Raw genomic sequence first — 17,132 nt, forward strand, 5'->3', positions numbered from 1 at the left:
CAGTAGCGCTGGACAAAACAGGGCGCTACTGCTACTTAGTAGTAGCGTTTTTAAATAGACCACGCTACTGCTACTACTTTAGCAGTAGCACATTCTGCGAAACCGTGCTGCTGCTATATTTGTACTGGGCGAAGATGGCTAGCCCCACTTAGCAGTAGCGCGTACCACTGACCAGCGCTACTGCTACGACCCGTAGCAGAGAAATGCGCTACTACTTACTTACCTTATCCTGGAGCGGTTCACCCTCTCACACTCACTCCCTCTCACTCGCTCTCGCCCGCGCCGAACCCGTACGTCGTCCGCCGCCGCCGCGCTACTCCTCGCCGAGGTACTCCCTCCTCCCTCCTCCCCTCCCTCCTCCCCCCTCCTCCTCCGGCCGCCCTCCTCCCACCACCCCTCTCCCGCCTCCTCCTCCGGCCGCCCCCTCCCTCCTCCTCCTCCAGTCGCCCCTCCCCCTCCACCCCCCGCCCCCTCCCTCCTCCTCCTCCGGCCGCCCCTTCCCCCTCCTCCCCCCGCCCCCTTCCTCCTCCGATCCCACCGGCCTCCTCCCCCTCCTCTTCTCTCCTTCCTCCTCCCTTCCCCTCCTCCCTCCATCTTTTTTTTCTATTTTTCACTGTAGTTTTTTTCTATTGCATAATGTAGTTTTTTACTGTTTTTAGTAAGTGTTTAAAATAATTAGTAAGTAAATTAATAAACTAGTTGAACTAGTTTAGTTTTAGTAAGAACTAGTTGAATTAATAGAACTAATGTAATTTTAGTAAGAAAATTAATATAACTAGTTGAACTAGTTTATTTTTAGAAAGAGCTAGTTTATTTCTATTTATAGTAAGTTTATATTTAGTAAGAACTAGTTGAATTAATAGAACTAGTTGAACATGTCACATTTGTTGTTATTTTTTAGTTTAAGCAATTATTCCCGCATCGACGTCGACGATGCCTATCCCGCATCCTCGTCGTCGATACCCGTCGTTCACTAGGGTTTCAGTTGTATTAGTGATGTTATATGTATGATACTATTCGGGGTGTATTAGTGATAACTTATAGGGTTTTTGTTTTTGCAGAAATCAAGGAGCCCCTCCATCATCCCCGCCATCGTCCCCGTCACCGACCCCCTACGACCTCGAGGTGAGACCAGCCAAATCTCCATGTCAATATGAGTCCTATAAGATATGATGTAGATAAAAAACATGTATATCTTGTGTTGCTCAAATAGGATATGTGGTTGCCCAAGTGGCCGGTCATGTTCAGGTTACACCTCCGAGTGGCCTATGTTTTGCCGGAGTGTTGATTAATTTCCGTTCCGGCAAATTTCAGGCGCTCGATATGTCCTGTTTTAGCAAAGGTCATGCTGAAATTTTCCGTGAATTTTGGCATGACTTGTGCTAGAATATGTAGGAAATATCGAGTGGCCTGGATTTTCTAGAAAGATAATTAAACGATATTTCGGGTTGACTTTAAGTCTGTCGAGGCCGAAGAATCCCGACTGTTGTCGTGGGGGTAGTTTCTCCTTCTTCTCCGGGTGCTAGACCTTTGTTATGCACTAGGGGAAGCAGGAGTAACAACCATCACCGACGGTCGCAAATATCAGAGAGGAATCAGTGAGGGAGAGTCTCCACCATATATGAGAGGACGAAGAATCCCGACTGTTATCGTGGGGGTAGCTTCTCCTTCGTTCCCGTGTTCTAGACAATTTGGTGTAATGCACTCGGGAACGAAAGGAGGAGCTACCATCACCGACGGTCGAATATATACACCACGTGAGCTGAGAGTTGTCAAGAAAAGACTCGACAGACCGATAGTCAACCCGTGATGAATAATGAACAAGCCGAGATTTTTAATTGTACAAGTTTAATCTTTGAATTATGAACATAGGAAATGTCGTCAGACGAAGAAGGTCCCGGGGAGTGCTCCTGGTGCGGCGACAACCGGGGTTTCTACGACAGGCCTCACCTGGACGAAGGTCGGCGCTTCAGCATTAAGCTCGAGGAGGCCTTCGATTGTGATACGGTAAGCTACGACGCAAAGTGTTTTTTTCGTAATTAAGCTCGACTTCTACTACTTCAACGTGTAATTTTCGTCTTTTACAATTCGACTAGCTTATCCCATGCCATGCAAGAAGCTATGTCTTGGAGAGGATGGGTTTTGAAGATCATGAGAGGAATGAAACAAAGAAAATTAACCTAAGGACCCATCATGGTATGGATTTTGAGGTAAATCTATACAATTCTGAGAGCGTATCCCATTTTGGTTGCCCGGGTTGGGAAGCACTTTGCAAGATGTATGATTTTCAAGAGGGTATGTTTGTCACCATGGATCTTGGTGATCGTGACATCGACCAAGACAATTTGGACATTTGGGTCCTTGTTGATACGCTTCCAATTCTACCGCTATGTGAGTTCCTCAAACATAGTTATTAAGTAATTTATATTGTTTATTTCAAAATAGTTGACAGCTTATTTCCATTGATAGCATACTTTCATTCTTCAAAGAATGTGCGGAAGATGGTAGACAGAACCAACTACACCGATGGCTCTGAGTTAACTTATCAGGAGAAAAGTCATCTGGTCGCATATTGTACTGATCTTGAGAATTACAATGCCTTTTATCGAACTCCTCCAAATTATGGTCAATACGTGCCACTAGTGCACGTGTTGAACCACGATAACTTCCATGGAGATATCCTGGTAAGATTTTTTACTATTACGACATCCGTGCATCTTTTGCATACTTCTAAAACTGAACTACATTGCTAACTATGAAGTTATTACTATGTTTTCCAACAGAAAATCCCAAAGGATTGTGTGCCTCATTTGATGTATCAGAATGGTCGCCTTGATGTTTTGAACATACAGCCAGGTCGTCCTACGAATCTCACCTGCCCATACCGGATTTCTAAAACCGGTGAACACATGATAATCAAAGAATGGAAAAAATGTATGGACAGTCGTAAGGAGGTTCTTGGAAGCAACATTGTGCGAAAGGCAAGAAATTGAGACAGGATAATCTCCATTCTCCATAATGGAGAGTCAGGGACTATCTTGTTTTATGTTATTTTACCTAAGATAATATAGTAGGTCCTAAGAGAATGTAGTAGGTCCTATGAGGTACAATATGTTTATGAGAGTTGATGATGATGAGTAGTTGTGATTATGTCTAGTGACCAACTTGTATGTGATGTCTCATTGATGAAAACGATGATCATGAGGAGGTGTTATATGACAATGATGTATTATGATGATAAGTTGTTAATGATATGATGATGATGATATATTATATCATTGGGCGAAAGAACCGCGGATTAGTTTCAAGTGGATGTCCATCCACTTGAAACTAGTCCACGGTTCTTTCTCCCAGTGATGTAATAACTTATTATGATGTAAAATCATTCTCTAAATTGCTGCGGTATGAAAACTTGTATAAAGGTGTATGAATACAACATGAAATAAAAAAGAAATACGGAATAATAGTAGTAGCGCATGCTAGGAGAAGCGCTACTACTAATTACCAGTAGCGCTCATAGTACAAAGCGCTGCTACTAAGTCGATATAGCAGTAGCATGGTCCAACCCACGCTACTGCTAACCTTTAGCTGTAGCGCCTTACTAGTAGCGCTGCACCCCGCGCTACTGATAGGCTTTAAACACGCGCTACTGCTAGGGTTTTCCCTAGTAGTGTAATGTCCTGACATTAACAGATACAATGTCCACTACATGTTTTCCTGATGCATTTTTTCCATTTTTGTGTGTTACTTTTGGTGTTTGTTGCAGTAGATGACCCTGTGTTGGAGTCGAGCACCCCTGAAGCTGGAGAATACGATGGTAATTTTACGCCACCCAGCTGCTCTCTTGGGCTGGATGCCATCTTTGGTGCGAGTCCACAAGTGCCACCATCTACTGAAGCAACTCCAACGGCTCAAGCTACACCAGCATTGGCTCAAGTACCACTTGCAGCACCAGAAGCATCGGAGGCGGCGCCATCAGCTCAAGTTCCACCTGCAGCACCAGAAGCATCGACGGTGGCGCCATTGGCTCAAGTTCCACCTGCAGCACCAGAAGCATCGGCAGCGGCGCCATCTGCTCAAGTACCACCTGCAGCACCAGAAGCATTGGCGGCAGAGGGATCGGATCAAGTTCCACCTGCATCACCAGAAGCACCTGCGGCGGCTCCATCGGCTCAAGTACCACCTGCAGCACCAGCTACTGCTCCTGTCGCCGTTCTAGAGCTTGCATCTCCTGTTGCTGCTGGCTCCAAGGGCAAGACAGTGGTGAAAGTTACCAATGCGCAACCGGTTGCTTGAGCTCCGCCACCCAACTCTGGTAAGTGAAGACATTGCGTCTTCGCTTTCTGCAGCGAGAGTGATGGATTGACATATGTTAGTGTACATCTTTTGTTTGTGGTTTGGTGTGTTCCCGTTATTTATGTGTTTGGAATTTGCTATGCTTTCGTGTGTATGGATGAATGTAATACTACTTCTATGCTTTATGTGATGTAAATGAACATCTGTGCTTTCAGTACCCGGAATATATATTTCTGTTGTGTTGCCTACAATATTTTGTACGACGCTAGCATAGATGATAACTCCAACCTCTTTCCCCCTGGTAACTTTGTCAGATTTGAAAGCTGATGTTATCCATTACTAACTTTTTATCCGTTAGCGTGATACATACACCTCCTATCATTGCCTTTTTATTTTCCTTAATTTGTTGTCATGCTTACAAAACATTACTGCCCTGGTAGTAGCAGGTGTGTACTCTTATTCATCTGAAAATTGTTATTATTCCCTCGTTTTTTAATTACCCTGACAAGTCTATTTGACACTATCTTGGTAACTCAAATGTTCAAATCCTGATAATTTATGAACCATTGACATGATAACTCCAGCCACATATACAATCTTTACCAATTCTGGGCTATACAATTCTTTTTGGTCTTCTTTTTAATACATGTTTTGATGTTATCACACCTGTTCCTCATTATGCACCAGTGCTATCTAATTTGTTCTTTAAAAAGCCCATACCAGTGTGCTGGTAATCCACATTCACATCACCTGGTATTTTGTATAATGTGAGCCTGATAACTTATTGTATATTGTCTCAATTTTTAATACTTGTTTCTTTTCAATATACTATCTTGTTTATTACTACTGTTCATGTCCCCATCGCTCTTTTTTTATGTAACACCGGAAGGTGGTCGTGTGCAAGTGTATGATGTCGAGATTGACGATGATGAGGTTCTCATGTGGTGGGAAGAATTTGAACATGACAATCCAACATTAAAAGGGAAATCTAATGTTCAAATAGGTGATTTTTTTCTGCTCCATGAACATTGCAGCCCTTGCACAAACCCCTTTCTTTGTTTTTCAGCTATGGACCACCACTTGATAATTAAAACATGTGGCAGTTGATAAGTTATGACCCACCACTTGATAATTCTTTCATCCTTCTGTTGATAACTCATTTTTTCAATGTCTTTTTTTTGACTTTTTGTTTTACTCATGTCCTTGTTACATTATACATCTTAGTTATGTTTTTTCTATTTTTACCAGACAACCCTCAAAGTCCAACATTTGTTACACCAGAGTTACCACCTCGCACAGAGCATTTAGTACATAGTTCAACCCCTAAATCCTTTATTCGGAAAGTTAGGGTCACCCACCCGTCCAAATACCCGCTCCCACCTTTTGCCACCCTCACACCGACCGAGGAGGAAGAGTTTGTTTACAATGAAGTTATCAAGCATACTACTGATTCTAACTCTAAGATTAAAGAGTATGTTTCCATCCTTTTCTCATTTTTTTAACATAAATCATTATTTGTGTGCCATTTTTTTAAATGTATTTTTTAAATCTTTTTTAAATGTATTTGTAGTGTTAGGGTCATCGACATTGATGGTAGGTGGGTGACCCTCGGTGAGCTTGCCAATTGTGTGAAGGGAATTGGGCAACTATCAACCAGCATTGCCGAGTTACATGTTCGCATTCTCCAGTATAAGGAAACACCAAACAGGCTCATCTTCCCTTGGCTGCTATCTGTGTATCTGTTGATAGGAGACTTCAATTCCAAGTGTGTATTGAAGTATTTCCGACGGGACAAGTTTTACATTCTTAGTCACCAGGATCAGTTATGTTATGTTTGCTGGATCTGGTATGTTATGTTTGCTTGCCCTGGTAACTCTGCAGTTAAAGTCTTGGTAACATCATGTTAATATTAGAACTCTTATCTTTTTTACCCTGACATTGTTTGTTCTTCATGTCATGATAATCTCTATCCTGCACACACTGGCAACTTTGACCTTTATGCCCTGATAAATTTCTTCTGGATGCCACCCATGTGAATTTCATGACCATTTGTAATCTTGGTAATTTTGTTTCTTTCTCTCCTTCCATGCTTACTGTCTTTTAATTTTTTTGCAGCTGCTATTCCTTGCTTTGCAAAAGTTGGGCCTCGGTCCAAATGACGGGCATTGGTATGTGTTGTCACTAAATCTCAGGGCAGAGCGGTTCGAAGTTCTAGATTCATTGCGTGAACAAGATAGTCCTTCTGTTCTCGAGCATGCGACAAGATACATGAACGCTATAAAGAAGGCTTGGTTGATAAATTACAAGGACTCGCATAAGCAGATTCAGGACTATGAACTTGTGTACATTGATGTGTTGAAACAGGATAATGGGTTAGTTGTGGATTGTTCACTCTCTTTTTAACACCCCACTATATGTTCTTATCCCTGTTTATTGACCCGGTCGCAAACTCCAACTGAACTGATTGTGTGTTGTTTTTTTTCATCACAAATGTTGCAGCATTGATTGCGGATTTTTTTTCCTGCACGTATCTTGAGGTGTGGGATGGCAAAAATGTTCCGGCCTTAACTCATCATCAAATTCCAGCTCTCCGGAAAATTTTGAAATTGAGGTGGTTAGATCATGATCAAAACAAATGCAAGCAGTGGCGTTATCATCTATTCGGCAGTGGGTGATGAGGTGATAATTGTTTTACGACAGTGTGATAACTTCTATCAAAATATGCTGATAACTTTTTACATGAATAATGTCATGACAATGTCATGGAGCAAAGTGTTGACATGATGTTTTACTATAGTATACACAGTCCAAAGTCACTGACCAGATGATAAATTCACTGCTGTGATTATAATTTGGATCACATTTGATTTGATAACTGCAACCATATTCTGGTTGAAGACCGGGATTACTTGATTCTAATTTTTAGAAGTCAAAGCAGGCGTAATTTTTTGTTCATAAGTAATACAATGCAGTGCCGGTAGCCTTCAAAAAATGTAGATAAAAAATTTTGGATTTACAAATCCATGAAAATTCCATCATACATTGCTGGTAACTGGCATAATAGGGTACTGATAGCTTGCATAAAATATATATATACACTATTTTGCATTACAAAGCCATGATAAATCCATGATACAATGCTGATAACTGGAATGTTATGGGGCTTGTAGCTTGCACATTATGGTCCATGAAAAGAATGTAGCCACCATCTTCCCTTTTCATAGCACCTTCTTCATTTAACTTGCTAGGGGAGATTTGCATTTGCGTTTGTCATGGTCCAGACTCCCGCACACACCACATTTCCTTTTTGGCTTGGGTTTTGCAATCTCAAAACCTGACTGCTTCCTTTTTGACTTTGGCCACCCCTTCGTTGTAGTCTTCGGAGGGTCTAGTATCAACTTTGTGTTTGAGGACGGAGCTGCGTCAGGATGTAGGGGCTGGATGACAAAAGCATGATTGTTTTTGCTAGCATGTATCGTCACACGCACACTTTCTTGCTGTGTGGCAGGGTTACCCTGTCACTGCACATTAGTAGCACTTTCTTGTTGTGTGGCGCGCTTCTCCTGTCGCTGCACATTAGTGGCACTTGTTTGCTGTGTGGCTGGGTTCTCCTATTGTTTTGCATCGGGCGCGTTTTGGTGCTGTGTGACAGAGTTGTCTTCATTCACCCGCCCCACAGGTACTGAGCAGGGATCCGGCTGCTTTGAAACGATCCTTTTGCTTCTTCCTTTTCCTTTCTTGCCTTTCTAAGTTGATTGTTCTTCAGGGTTTCAAGCTCCTCCTTGAAATTATACAGGTGTTTTCTTGCCAATCTGGTCCCGTCATCTGTTAGGCAAGCGTCTTTGGCTGATGCCTTAAATTCTTTAAGAATTGACGTGTATCGCATGACGCTTTTCCCCTCCTCTGGCATCGACTTCTTAACTGTTGGCTGTTCGAAATCAGGTTGAATAAGATCCTCCTCTGGATCCCAGGTCCACCTCTTTAGGATGTACTTTTCAGGTATCTCGTATACCCCAATCTGGTCCATAACTCATAGTACGTGTGCGCACAGTAGTCCATCACGATCAAACTTGCAGCAGGTACACGAGTATGTCTCTTCATCCATGTTTGCTTGCACATGGTAGTCCTTGTCTCCATATTTTGGTATTATCCCCCGCACTAAGCTGACCTTGAAAGTACCATCATCCAATGCGTCGCATTTGTAGGCTGATTTCACCTTCATCTCCACCTGGAACTTGCAAAACAGGTTATGTGTGTACAGCCCCCGCACCTGCATCTCCAGCGGGTTCATCGAGTACATCTCGGTTTCTTTGTACACTGTTTCCAACTGCTCTTTTGACACGCTAGCCATCACCTTATCCTTTATCGCAGTACTGTTGTGCGAATTCGACCAGTGAGTTGTTTGGGTTGACATACTTCTTGAGCACAGAGTTAAAACCCTTGCTTCTTGTCGTGGTCTGCAAGAACGGAAAAAAAATCATGCATATAGTATACCGGGACCCAACACTTCATGTTCTCCCACAGCCATTGGAAATGCTCATTGTCAGTCTGGCCATACGCTTCCATCATCACCCGCCACTTGTGCTCAAACTCCTCAACTGCATCCATAACATAAACATGGTAACATCAAGTATTGAAGGATGGTAACCTTGGTTCAAACATATTGGTAACTAGGAACCCCACTGTTGCTGATAATTCTGTCACACACACTTGGTTACTTTAGTTCAAGCATCATGGTAAGTACTTTGCACACAGGATGATCTTTTTTTTGTCCACAGCGAATACCACTCTGTGTGTGTAGTACAAGCAACATTTTTAACTAGCAACAAAAAGAGATTCCTATCAATCACCACTAGCTGGTGATTGAATTTTTTGTTGTAACTAGTGGGGTGAACAACTGAAATGCGTTCAACAAACATGAACATGATAGGGGTAGTATAGAAAATAATTATTGTAGGTAATTTTGTTATAATCCTCTGGTAACTTGTCACCTTATTACATGGTAACTGTTGATATCATGCATGTAAACCCATTTCTTGTGTTTTAAGTTAGTGAGGGTGGGAAGTAAAATACCAGCCAGGCTGTTGTCAACACAATCCTTGAATGCATTGTTTAGTGGCTCATCGTCAGCCATCAGCTTCCCAAGCTTCTCCTGTGCTTTTTTCATTATATGCCAACGGCAATTCCTGTGTACTATCCCGATGAACACCTCATCAATAGCACTCCTCATTGCAAAATCTTGATCTGTTATTATGTTCTTTGGCGCAATTCCACCCATTGCATGCAAGAATGCATTAAACAGCCACACAAAGTTACCAGATAGTTCGTTTCGAACAAACCCACAACCAAACTGGATTGATTGCCCATGGTTATTAATGCCAATGAAGGGCGCACAGGGCATCTTGTACATGTTGGTTATGTATGTTGTGTCGAATGAGATGACATCATTGTATCTAGCATATGCCCTGCGCGACGCACCATCTATCCAGAACAAATTTTCCACTCTGTCCTCATCATCAAGCTTTATTCTCCAATAGAAATCTGGATCTTGTGCCTTCATATCTTGGAAGTATGAGATTGTGCTCCCCACATCAGCATGGCGGTACTCCATCCGGAATTTAGCTCGCTGGTTTGCGATGTCCTTTGTTGTGTATGGTACATCTTTAGGATTCCCGTAGAACCATGACATTAGTTGCACCTGTCTTGCTGTCTCTATGTTGCATCCGTGCAATATCTTCAAGAAGTCCTGCTCATCTTTTGGAATGTTCCTATGTGATGATAGGAACTTTGTCAAGGACGGCTTTCTTATTAGAGGGTGGTTGTGGTCGTCGTTGAAGCGTTTGACTCTCCACCACGCATCCGTGTGGGTGATGTAAAGGTGGGCCGGACATCCCGACCTCACAACCTTCCCTCTTTTCCTCTTCTTCACGATGCCTTTTGGGTCCTGCACATCCTCTATCTCCTCCTTGTTTGTTTTTGGCTTGCCGTATTTCCCACAAACCAAGAGGACTATGCTTACAGTATCGTCTTTTAATTGTTTTCATGTATTCCAGTCTCATTCCAAACCCATGTCTGAGTGCATATTGCTTGTAGTGATCATAAGCTTCCTCAAAAGTATCAAACTTCATCGTTTCATGAGGAGGCTTCGGTGTGGAGTATGCCTCAGTGTTTTTGTCTCCCTGATCAGCATTCTCTCCTCCTGTTTCTGGACTCGCTGGCTCGCTGACCAAATGATCAAAGAAGCTTTCTCTCCCCCCTATGCTGCTAGTAGTCGGTTCTTTGCTTGTCTCTCGGACCATCGGGTTGCTTCTAGATGTAGCACCTGTAATGTTTTTGAAGTTGTTAATTTGTGTTATATTTCTGCACGCCAAAACTAGTGGTAACTTGTACTCCAATTGCTTGGTAAAGTTTGCATGCATTAAGATGTTTTTGTAGCTGTAAAGTGAAAGCATGTAGTTGCAATTGTAATACAGATTGCAATGATAATTCGTATGCAGTAAGAGTGGTAATTCTACCTAATTTCATGGTAACTTTGTTTGTGTGCATTAAGCTTGGTGATTGTGAACTGATTCATGGTGAGTGTGGTAGTTGTAAATAACATAGATGGTAGTTGCAATTCAAGTATGATGGTAACAAGTCTGTGTATAAAAATTTGATAGCATGGTAAATGTTTTTACCTTCGTCTGTTTTGTTGTTGTTGGCAGAACCAAAGCTCGCCGTGTGTGCATATTCACACTGTTGGTTTGTCCCCACACCACACATCATGATATCCACATTACCCCCATTGTCATGCGCTATTTTTTGTGTTGCAGCACCTGCTAGCACATACAATTGCATCCATCAATTCCACACTTACAAGCAATTTTGATTATTTTTTCGCAACAACTATTTTTTTTTCTTTTTCTGCACTGATTACTTCTTTTTTGTAAGAGGTATCATTTTGGGAGTAACCAGTGTATGGGAGTATGACAGCGATAGTTCCTATCAACCTCATTTAATCAACATCATTTCTTTATCAAAAAATTCTGGTGGCAACAATGTAAATCAACACATGGTATTCTTGTAGTGTTTTAGCACCTTTTTTGGTTATGAGTTTTCCTGGTAAATTGTAATGAGTTAGCATGATAACTTGTTCAATAAAAAAAGGATCTTTTTTATGTTGAATAAGTGTTAAAGGATGTTGATTACTCAATCGACACAATCTGGTAATCTATATTCAATCGAAATGGCAACTCAGTTATTAATGAGAAATTTCATACATGTAGTTCTAACATGCTTCAAAAAAAGATAGCTTAATAGAGTGATGATGATAACCTATATGGATTTATGATAGTAACTCAATGATGCAATCTGTAGGTAGGAACATGGATCAATTTTACCAATTTTTTGGCTTAAAAGAGAAAATTTTATTCAATTTTCGTTGGTAACCTGACTGAATTTGAATGATAACTCAATTACACCCGAGGAATTACACACATGCAGTAAAAGGGTACCTGTTTATGCATCTTTTTGGCTTTCTTATTTAGTTCTTGTTGTTCTTTCCCCGTGTTTTTGTTCCCTTGATTTTATTGGTATGGAATGCAAATGCAGCATGTGTATAGAGGTTGAATCACTTACCTCCTTGCTTTTTTGCCTGATTATGGCGAAATTGAGACGAACTGATGTATTTGTCCTAGTAGCATGCGGTAACCCTTGTGATGTTGTTGTGGTAAACCAGGCCTCTCTCAAATCCTTGTGTTTGGTAGTGTTTTCGTGGTTTTTTTTGGTGGATCAGATCTGGGGCGCAGGTCGCCGGCGATGGATGTGCGTCGGGGAGAGAGGAGAGAACAGATCGGGGCAGGTAAGAAACTAGGTTTTGGGGTGGTAAGCCGCGTGGGGGGGGAAGGTGGCCCAAAGGGGCTCTGTTTTCTGTCTTGGGCCTCATGCGTTGCACGTGGTGAGCCTCGCGAAAGAAGACTGGGTCGTGGGTGGCTCTGCCGAAGTGGGTCGCGCGCGGGATGGACGCGATAGTACGATCGTGCGGATCTGATGTTACTGGTGGTTAGTCGCGTCCTTAATTAAATTATTTTGCTTGTTGTGCCGGTCGGGCAAAAGACAAAAGGAAGAGTGTGATTATACGACAGCCAGGGGCTTTCCTGCCTCCTTCCTTGCCTGCTCATCAAGTGATCGTCACTTCCATTATTTTTCTTGACCCCCATCTCTTTGGTTGCCTTGCTTCGTCTTTTCTTGTTAAACTTGCGCAAGTCCGAATCTAGTGCGCGCGATTTGTCGACTCCATGTACTACTATCTCTGCTTTGATCCTTTCTTTTCAGCCAATCAGCGCTCATTTTTAATTCAACTCCCTTGTTCTGTGGGAACACTTATAATCCCATTCCATTGATCAATAATTTCAGGTACACGAACGAATTCAATAGAGACGATCAAGACACCGTAGATTTTTCTCTGCACTTTGGACAGGTTATGCAGCATAAACCATGAAGAGAGGACTTGTTTAGATTATCATGACAAAAGGCTCTCCGAAGCTCGAACCGCAGGTAGGAAGCTGCTTCCTCTTCCTCGTCCTGTATACTAATAGACAAATGCAGCCAAATAAACAACTTCAGCCAGGAAGATTAGCGCTCAGCGTACATGGACTGCCTGCTACTTAAACAACTAAGGATCCTCCGTATGCTATTCTCTTATATTACTATCCTTGTTCAGTGTTCGTACTTGAATCAGCATCCAAAGAAGCACAGATGCTTCCTGCAGTATTATTATCAAGTGTTCTCGTAGCCCTCCACTCAGAGATGTACAGTATGGGTGCAATGCTCAAAGTGCCCTAACTTTGGGAATTGCTCAGCTCATTGTATCCCATTGCATGTGTGGTGTATATAACACGTACAACTTAACTAATCTCTAGCTCTAATCATGGTTTAATTCTCTGATGACACCAACCCCCCACCCCCACTCCACTCGGAGCGTCATCCGAGATGATGCCAAGGCTGGAATGAAATCCTTCGAAGCTCACCGTTGGTAGCCCTTTCGTTATGATGCCAGCAAGCTGTCCGGATGTAGGCATATGAACGACTTGGAACTGTCCAAAAGAGTTTTTTTTTCCTCGCACAAAGTGAATGTCTAACTTTATGTGCTTGGAATGTCGATGATGAACGGGATTGGCGGAGTGGTAGACGGCTGATACATTGTCCCAGAGACAAAGATCGCATTGTCGATGGAGCAATGGAGTGCGCCATGTAATTGTTGGAGCCAGCAAAATTCAACCACCGTGTTTGCTACAGAGCGGTACTCTGCTTCCACGCTCGACCGTGTCACGGTAGGTTTTCGTTTAGATGACTAGGAGATGAGACTTGTTCCAAGGTGGATGCAATAGCCACAGGTGGAGCGGCGGGTGTCGGGACATGCCGCCCAATCGATGTCGGAGTACGGAGCAATGTCGAGACACGATGATCCGCGAAGAACCATGCCATGCAGAGAAGTGCCATAAATGTAGCGGGGGAGACACTTGATCAGGGGCGAGTTCGTGTCCTTTGGGGCGTGCATATGCAAGTAAATTTGGCCAACCGCGTAAGTGATTTCCACGCGCGTCAAGGTGAGGTACTAGAGTGCTCCAATGGTGCTATGAAGAAATGTGGTCTCCGGTACCATAGAAAAAGACATGCCCAAAGGGAGTCAGACACATGGACACATTCCCAAAAACAAAAAAAGACTGGACCATATAAAAGCCACGTAAAAAGAGCGACATAGCATAGTACAAAGCCATGGCGAGCACATACTTCTACTAAGCGGAGCGAGCGTCGTAGTCTCACCGGCCCGCCGTCACCGATAAACCGAGCCACTGGCATGGGGGCCTACAGGGGGATCACTGCCGGACGACGGCTGGGTACACAAAGCATACGAACCGTCTACCGGCCAAAGAAGCACAAAACCAACACAACACCATGCAGACACTAGCCGAATACAACCAACTAGACGAAACAAACACAACTCCACGCGGACACTAGCCGGATAAAACCAGCTGCACCGAACAAGCACAGGTCCACCCGAACACTGGCTAGATGGGACCAGATGGATGGATGGGCAAGAACCAAAGGGAACACCCGAGCACAGACCAAAGGAATTAACATATCTTTATCCAACTAGTAATACACAGGCTTCACAACGTCTGCAAACGCGTTGGTCCGAATAACCATTCGGGTGTTGGTCGTGATAGCTGGGTGGGGTCCGAGAAAGATGAACGAGCCGCCAGACACGAGCACGCATGGCCCAAATATCAGATGACCCCACACAAGCGAATGAAATGACAAACGCAGGTCAAGGGCAACGGCAGGCAGACGGGGTGGCTCGGTGGCTCGGTGTGGTGTGGAGCACCTGTGAAGATCGAATGGCCGGAAGGGCACCAGGGAGCCAGCGGCGTGAGCCGCGCAGGGAACAGGTGGCGCGGTGGGCATTAGGAGTAATAGCCAAAGAGCATTGGTTCATCATGTTGGATCCGAACATAATGGATCCAGTGTCGCAAGAATTTTAGGAGAAGGCGTGAATGGTGATCATACGTTCGAGGGACCTAGGAGAGGGAGGGGGGGAGGGCTGCACACACCGATATAAATGATTTCAACTGTTTCACTTGTTTTGAAAGTGATTTTTTTTCAAAAATAAAATGATTTCAACTGTTTCATAAGCATTTTATTATTTCATAAAAGTGATATCGGTTGTTTCACTATTTCAGAAAAGTGATTCCAGCTGTAAATATAGCAACGAATTGAATGGACGTTTCCCAACAACATTGCCACAATAAAGTGATTTTTCTTTTGAAAAGGCTAAAAATCTGACAGTTGATTTCTAGACATGACAAATCAAATGTTTTAACCAATGCCTTAGAATCTACATTCGCCTGATATTCGGGTCCTTTTCCTTCCATGCGACACAGTAGCTTTGTGGTAGTTTACCTGAACAATTGCAGATTCCACCTGTTCCCACATGAACACGTCACGTGTATCCTCAACGCCGGGGGTGATCCACCGCAGCTCACGTCGAAGGAGACCCGTCCGGAAGCGCGGTACGCAAGCAATCCGGCAGGCGCTTTTGATGACCCGAAACCCCACACGCCGGGGAGGGACCCCGTCAGGGCACGCGGCGGCTATGGGCTGCCCTTGGTCGACCTGATCGCCCCTAGGGCCTCGAGGTTCGCCGTCCTGCAACAAAAAGAACGAACGAAGAAAGAGGAAGAAAAAGAACAAGGGAGAGAGATAAAGGTAAAGGTAAAAAGTGGTAGATGATTTGATTGATTGTGTGTTGTTCAATCGGCCGTCACCCCTTAGATATATAAGAGGCGGCTGGACTTCCCGTGCAAGGAAAAGGCTTGGATTCACGTCCAAAACCCTAGTCAAATTCGGATTGGTTTTGTCCGAACTTTCCAAAACTGTTCGGTTTAAACTGGTTGCACCTTGCGGGTCTTTTTTGTGGTGGTAAACGACCTCGGATGGAAACGAGTCCAAAATGTCTGATGGGGCGCGCCATATTTCGCCTCCTGACAGGGCTGCATTCCGATAGCTCTAACTTTTGCATAAGAATTCGAATTGGAATGATTTTTATCAAAATCGATCGTTTCGAACCGGGCTTTTCCCCTTTCCATTACTTTCATAATGGAAATACAATGTCTCAGGAACTGAAACTAACAAGGCTAGGGAAAGAAGAAAAGCGAGTTCGGGGCAATAACAGGAAACCCACCATCTGCGCCTGTCATCAGGAACGACAGATCATGGAGCGAAAACCTGTTATCACCCAAAAGCCGACTACAAGAACTAGAGTAGTACCGCACATATTACAGACGCACATCATCAGGCCCATGCCAAAAGTATCAACAATTACCAAAAGCAACTAAAACATCTCTCCAAGTGCAAAGCCCCAGCAGCATATCCCAGCAGACGATGCCGAGCACAAACTGTCATCCATCTTCAGCTTCAGTCGCGCCCGTCCATGTTTGGAGCCGGAGGTCCACACAGCAACATCATCTGAGTTGTATTCTCCTTCAGCATCTCTACGCCCTTCTTCACTATCTCTTCCAACTCAGGTTTCTGGAGGCCTGCCCAGTACATCAGAAAAGCACAAGCTATGAACACGATCTCAAATGGGAGTTAATCCATTTGCATTCGAAAGTAGCTCTGTTCCGGGCCAGCCATATGGCCCAGCATATAGCTGCCAAGCCCACAGTATAAATTTTTTCAAAGCCAGGTAAGAAACTATACATCCAAGTATAATACTGCCAGATGGAATTAGGACAACAATCAGTCCCAAGGAGAGCTCCTACGGTTCTCCAAACCACTCTAGACACAGGACACAAGGAAAGCAAGTGCGAGGGTGTTTCCAATTGATTACAGAAGGAGCAACAGGGGTTTCCAGGCCAAAATCTTTTTTTCATATTATCTCTAGTCAAGATGGCATTTTGCCCCACCTGCCGTAAGAAGATTTGAATTTTTAAAGGGAGCTTAGCATCCCAAATCCACTTGAAGCTGGATCCAGCAATATCTCTTTCCAACCATCTATACATCGATTTGGTTGTATATTTTCCAGAGTTATCAAATTTCCAATAAATCTCATCAGGCAAATCATTTTGTTTAAGTGCTAAAACCTCCTTTCTCATTTCATCCCATTGTTTCATCATTTCAGAGGACATCCTCCTCCTAAAAGAGATAATATGATTTAACAAGTCAATTCTATCAACAGTACAGTTTTGCTCTACACAGATTTCAAACAGTAATGGGAACTTTTCCTTAAATGGGATCCTTCCTTCCAATTCATCGAACCATAGTCTGGCCACATCTCCCTTATTCACTTTGACCCC

The 17,132-nt window shown here is 43.4% G+C and overlaps 1 protein-coding gene across 1 annotated transcript; it reads right to left on the minus strand.

Moving 5' to 3' along the window:
• Nucleotides 1–7,960: 7,960 nt before the first annotated feature.
• On the minus strand, nucleotides 7,961–9,985 carry LOC109734232 (protein FAR1-RELATED SEQUENCE 5-like). Its single transcript, XM_020293449.1, has 4 exons — nucleotides 9,370–9,985; nucleotides 8,791–8,894; nucleotides 8,465–8,656; nucleotides 7,961–8,314 (listed from the first exon to the last, which is right to left on the minus strand). Exons 1-4 carry the CDS (start codon nucleotides 9,983–9,985, stop codon nucleotides 7,961–7,963), a joined length of 1,266 nt encoding a protein of 421 aa, XP_020149038.1.
• Between the last annotated feature and the right edge of the window lie 7,147 nt (nucleotides 9,986–17,132).

Source organism: Aegilops tauschii, chromosome 2, assembly GCF_002575655.3.
Source record: "Aegilops tauschii subsp. strangulata cultivar AL8/78 chromosome 2, Aet v6.0, whole genome shotgun sequence".
Classification (NCBI taxonomy): Eukaryota; Viridiplantae; Streptophyta; class Magnoliopsida; order Poales; family Poaceae; genus Aegilops; species Aegilops tauschii.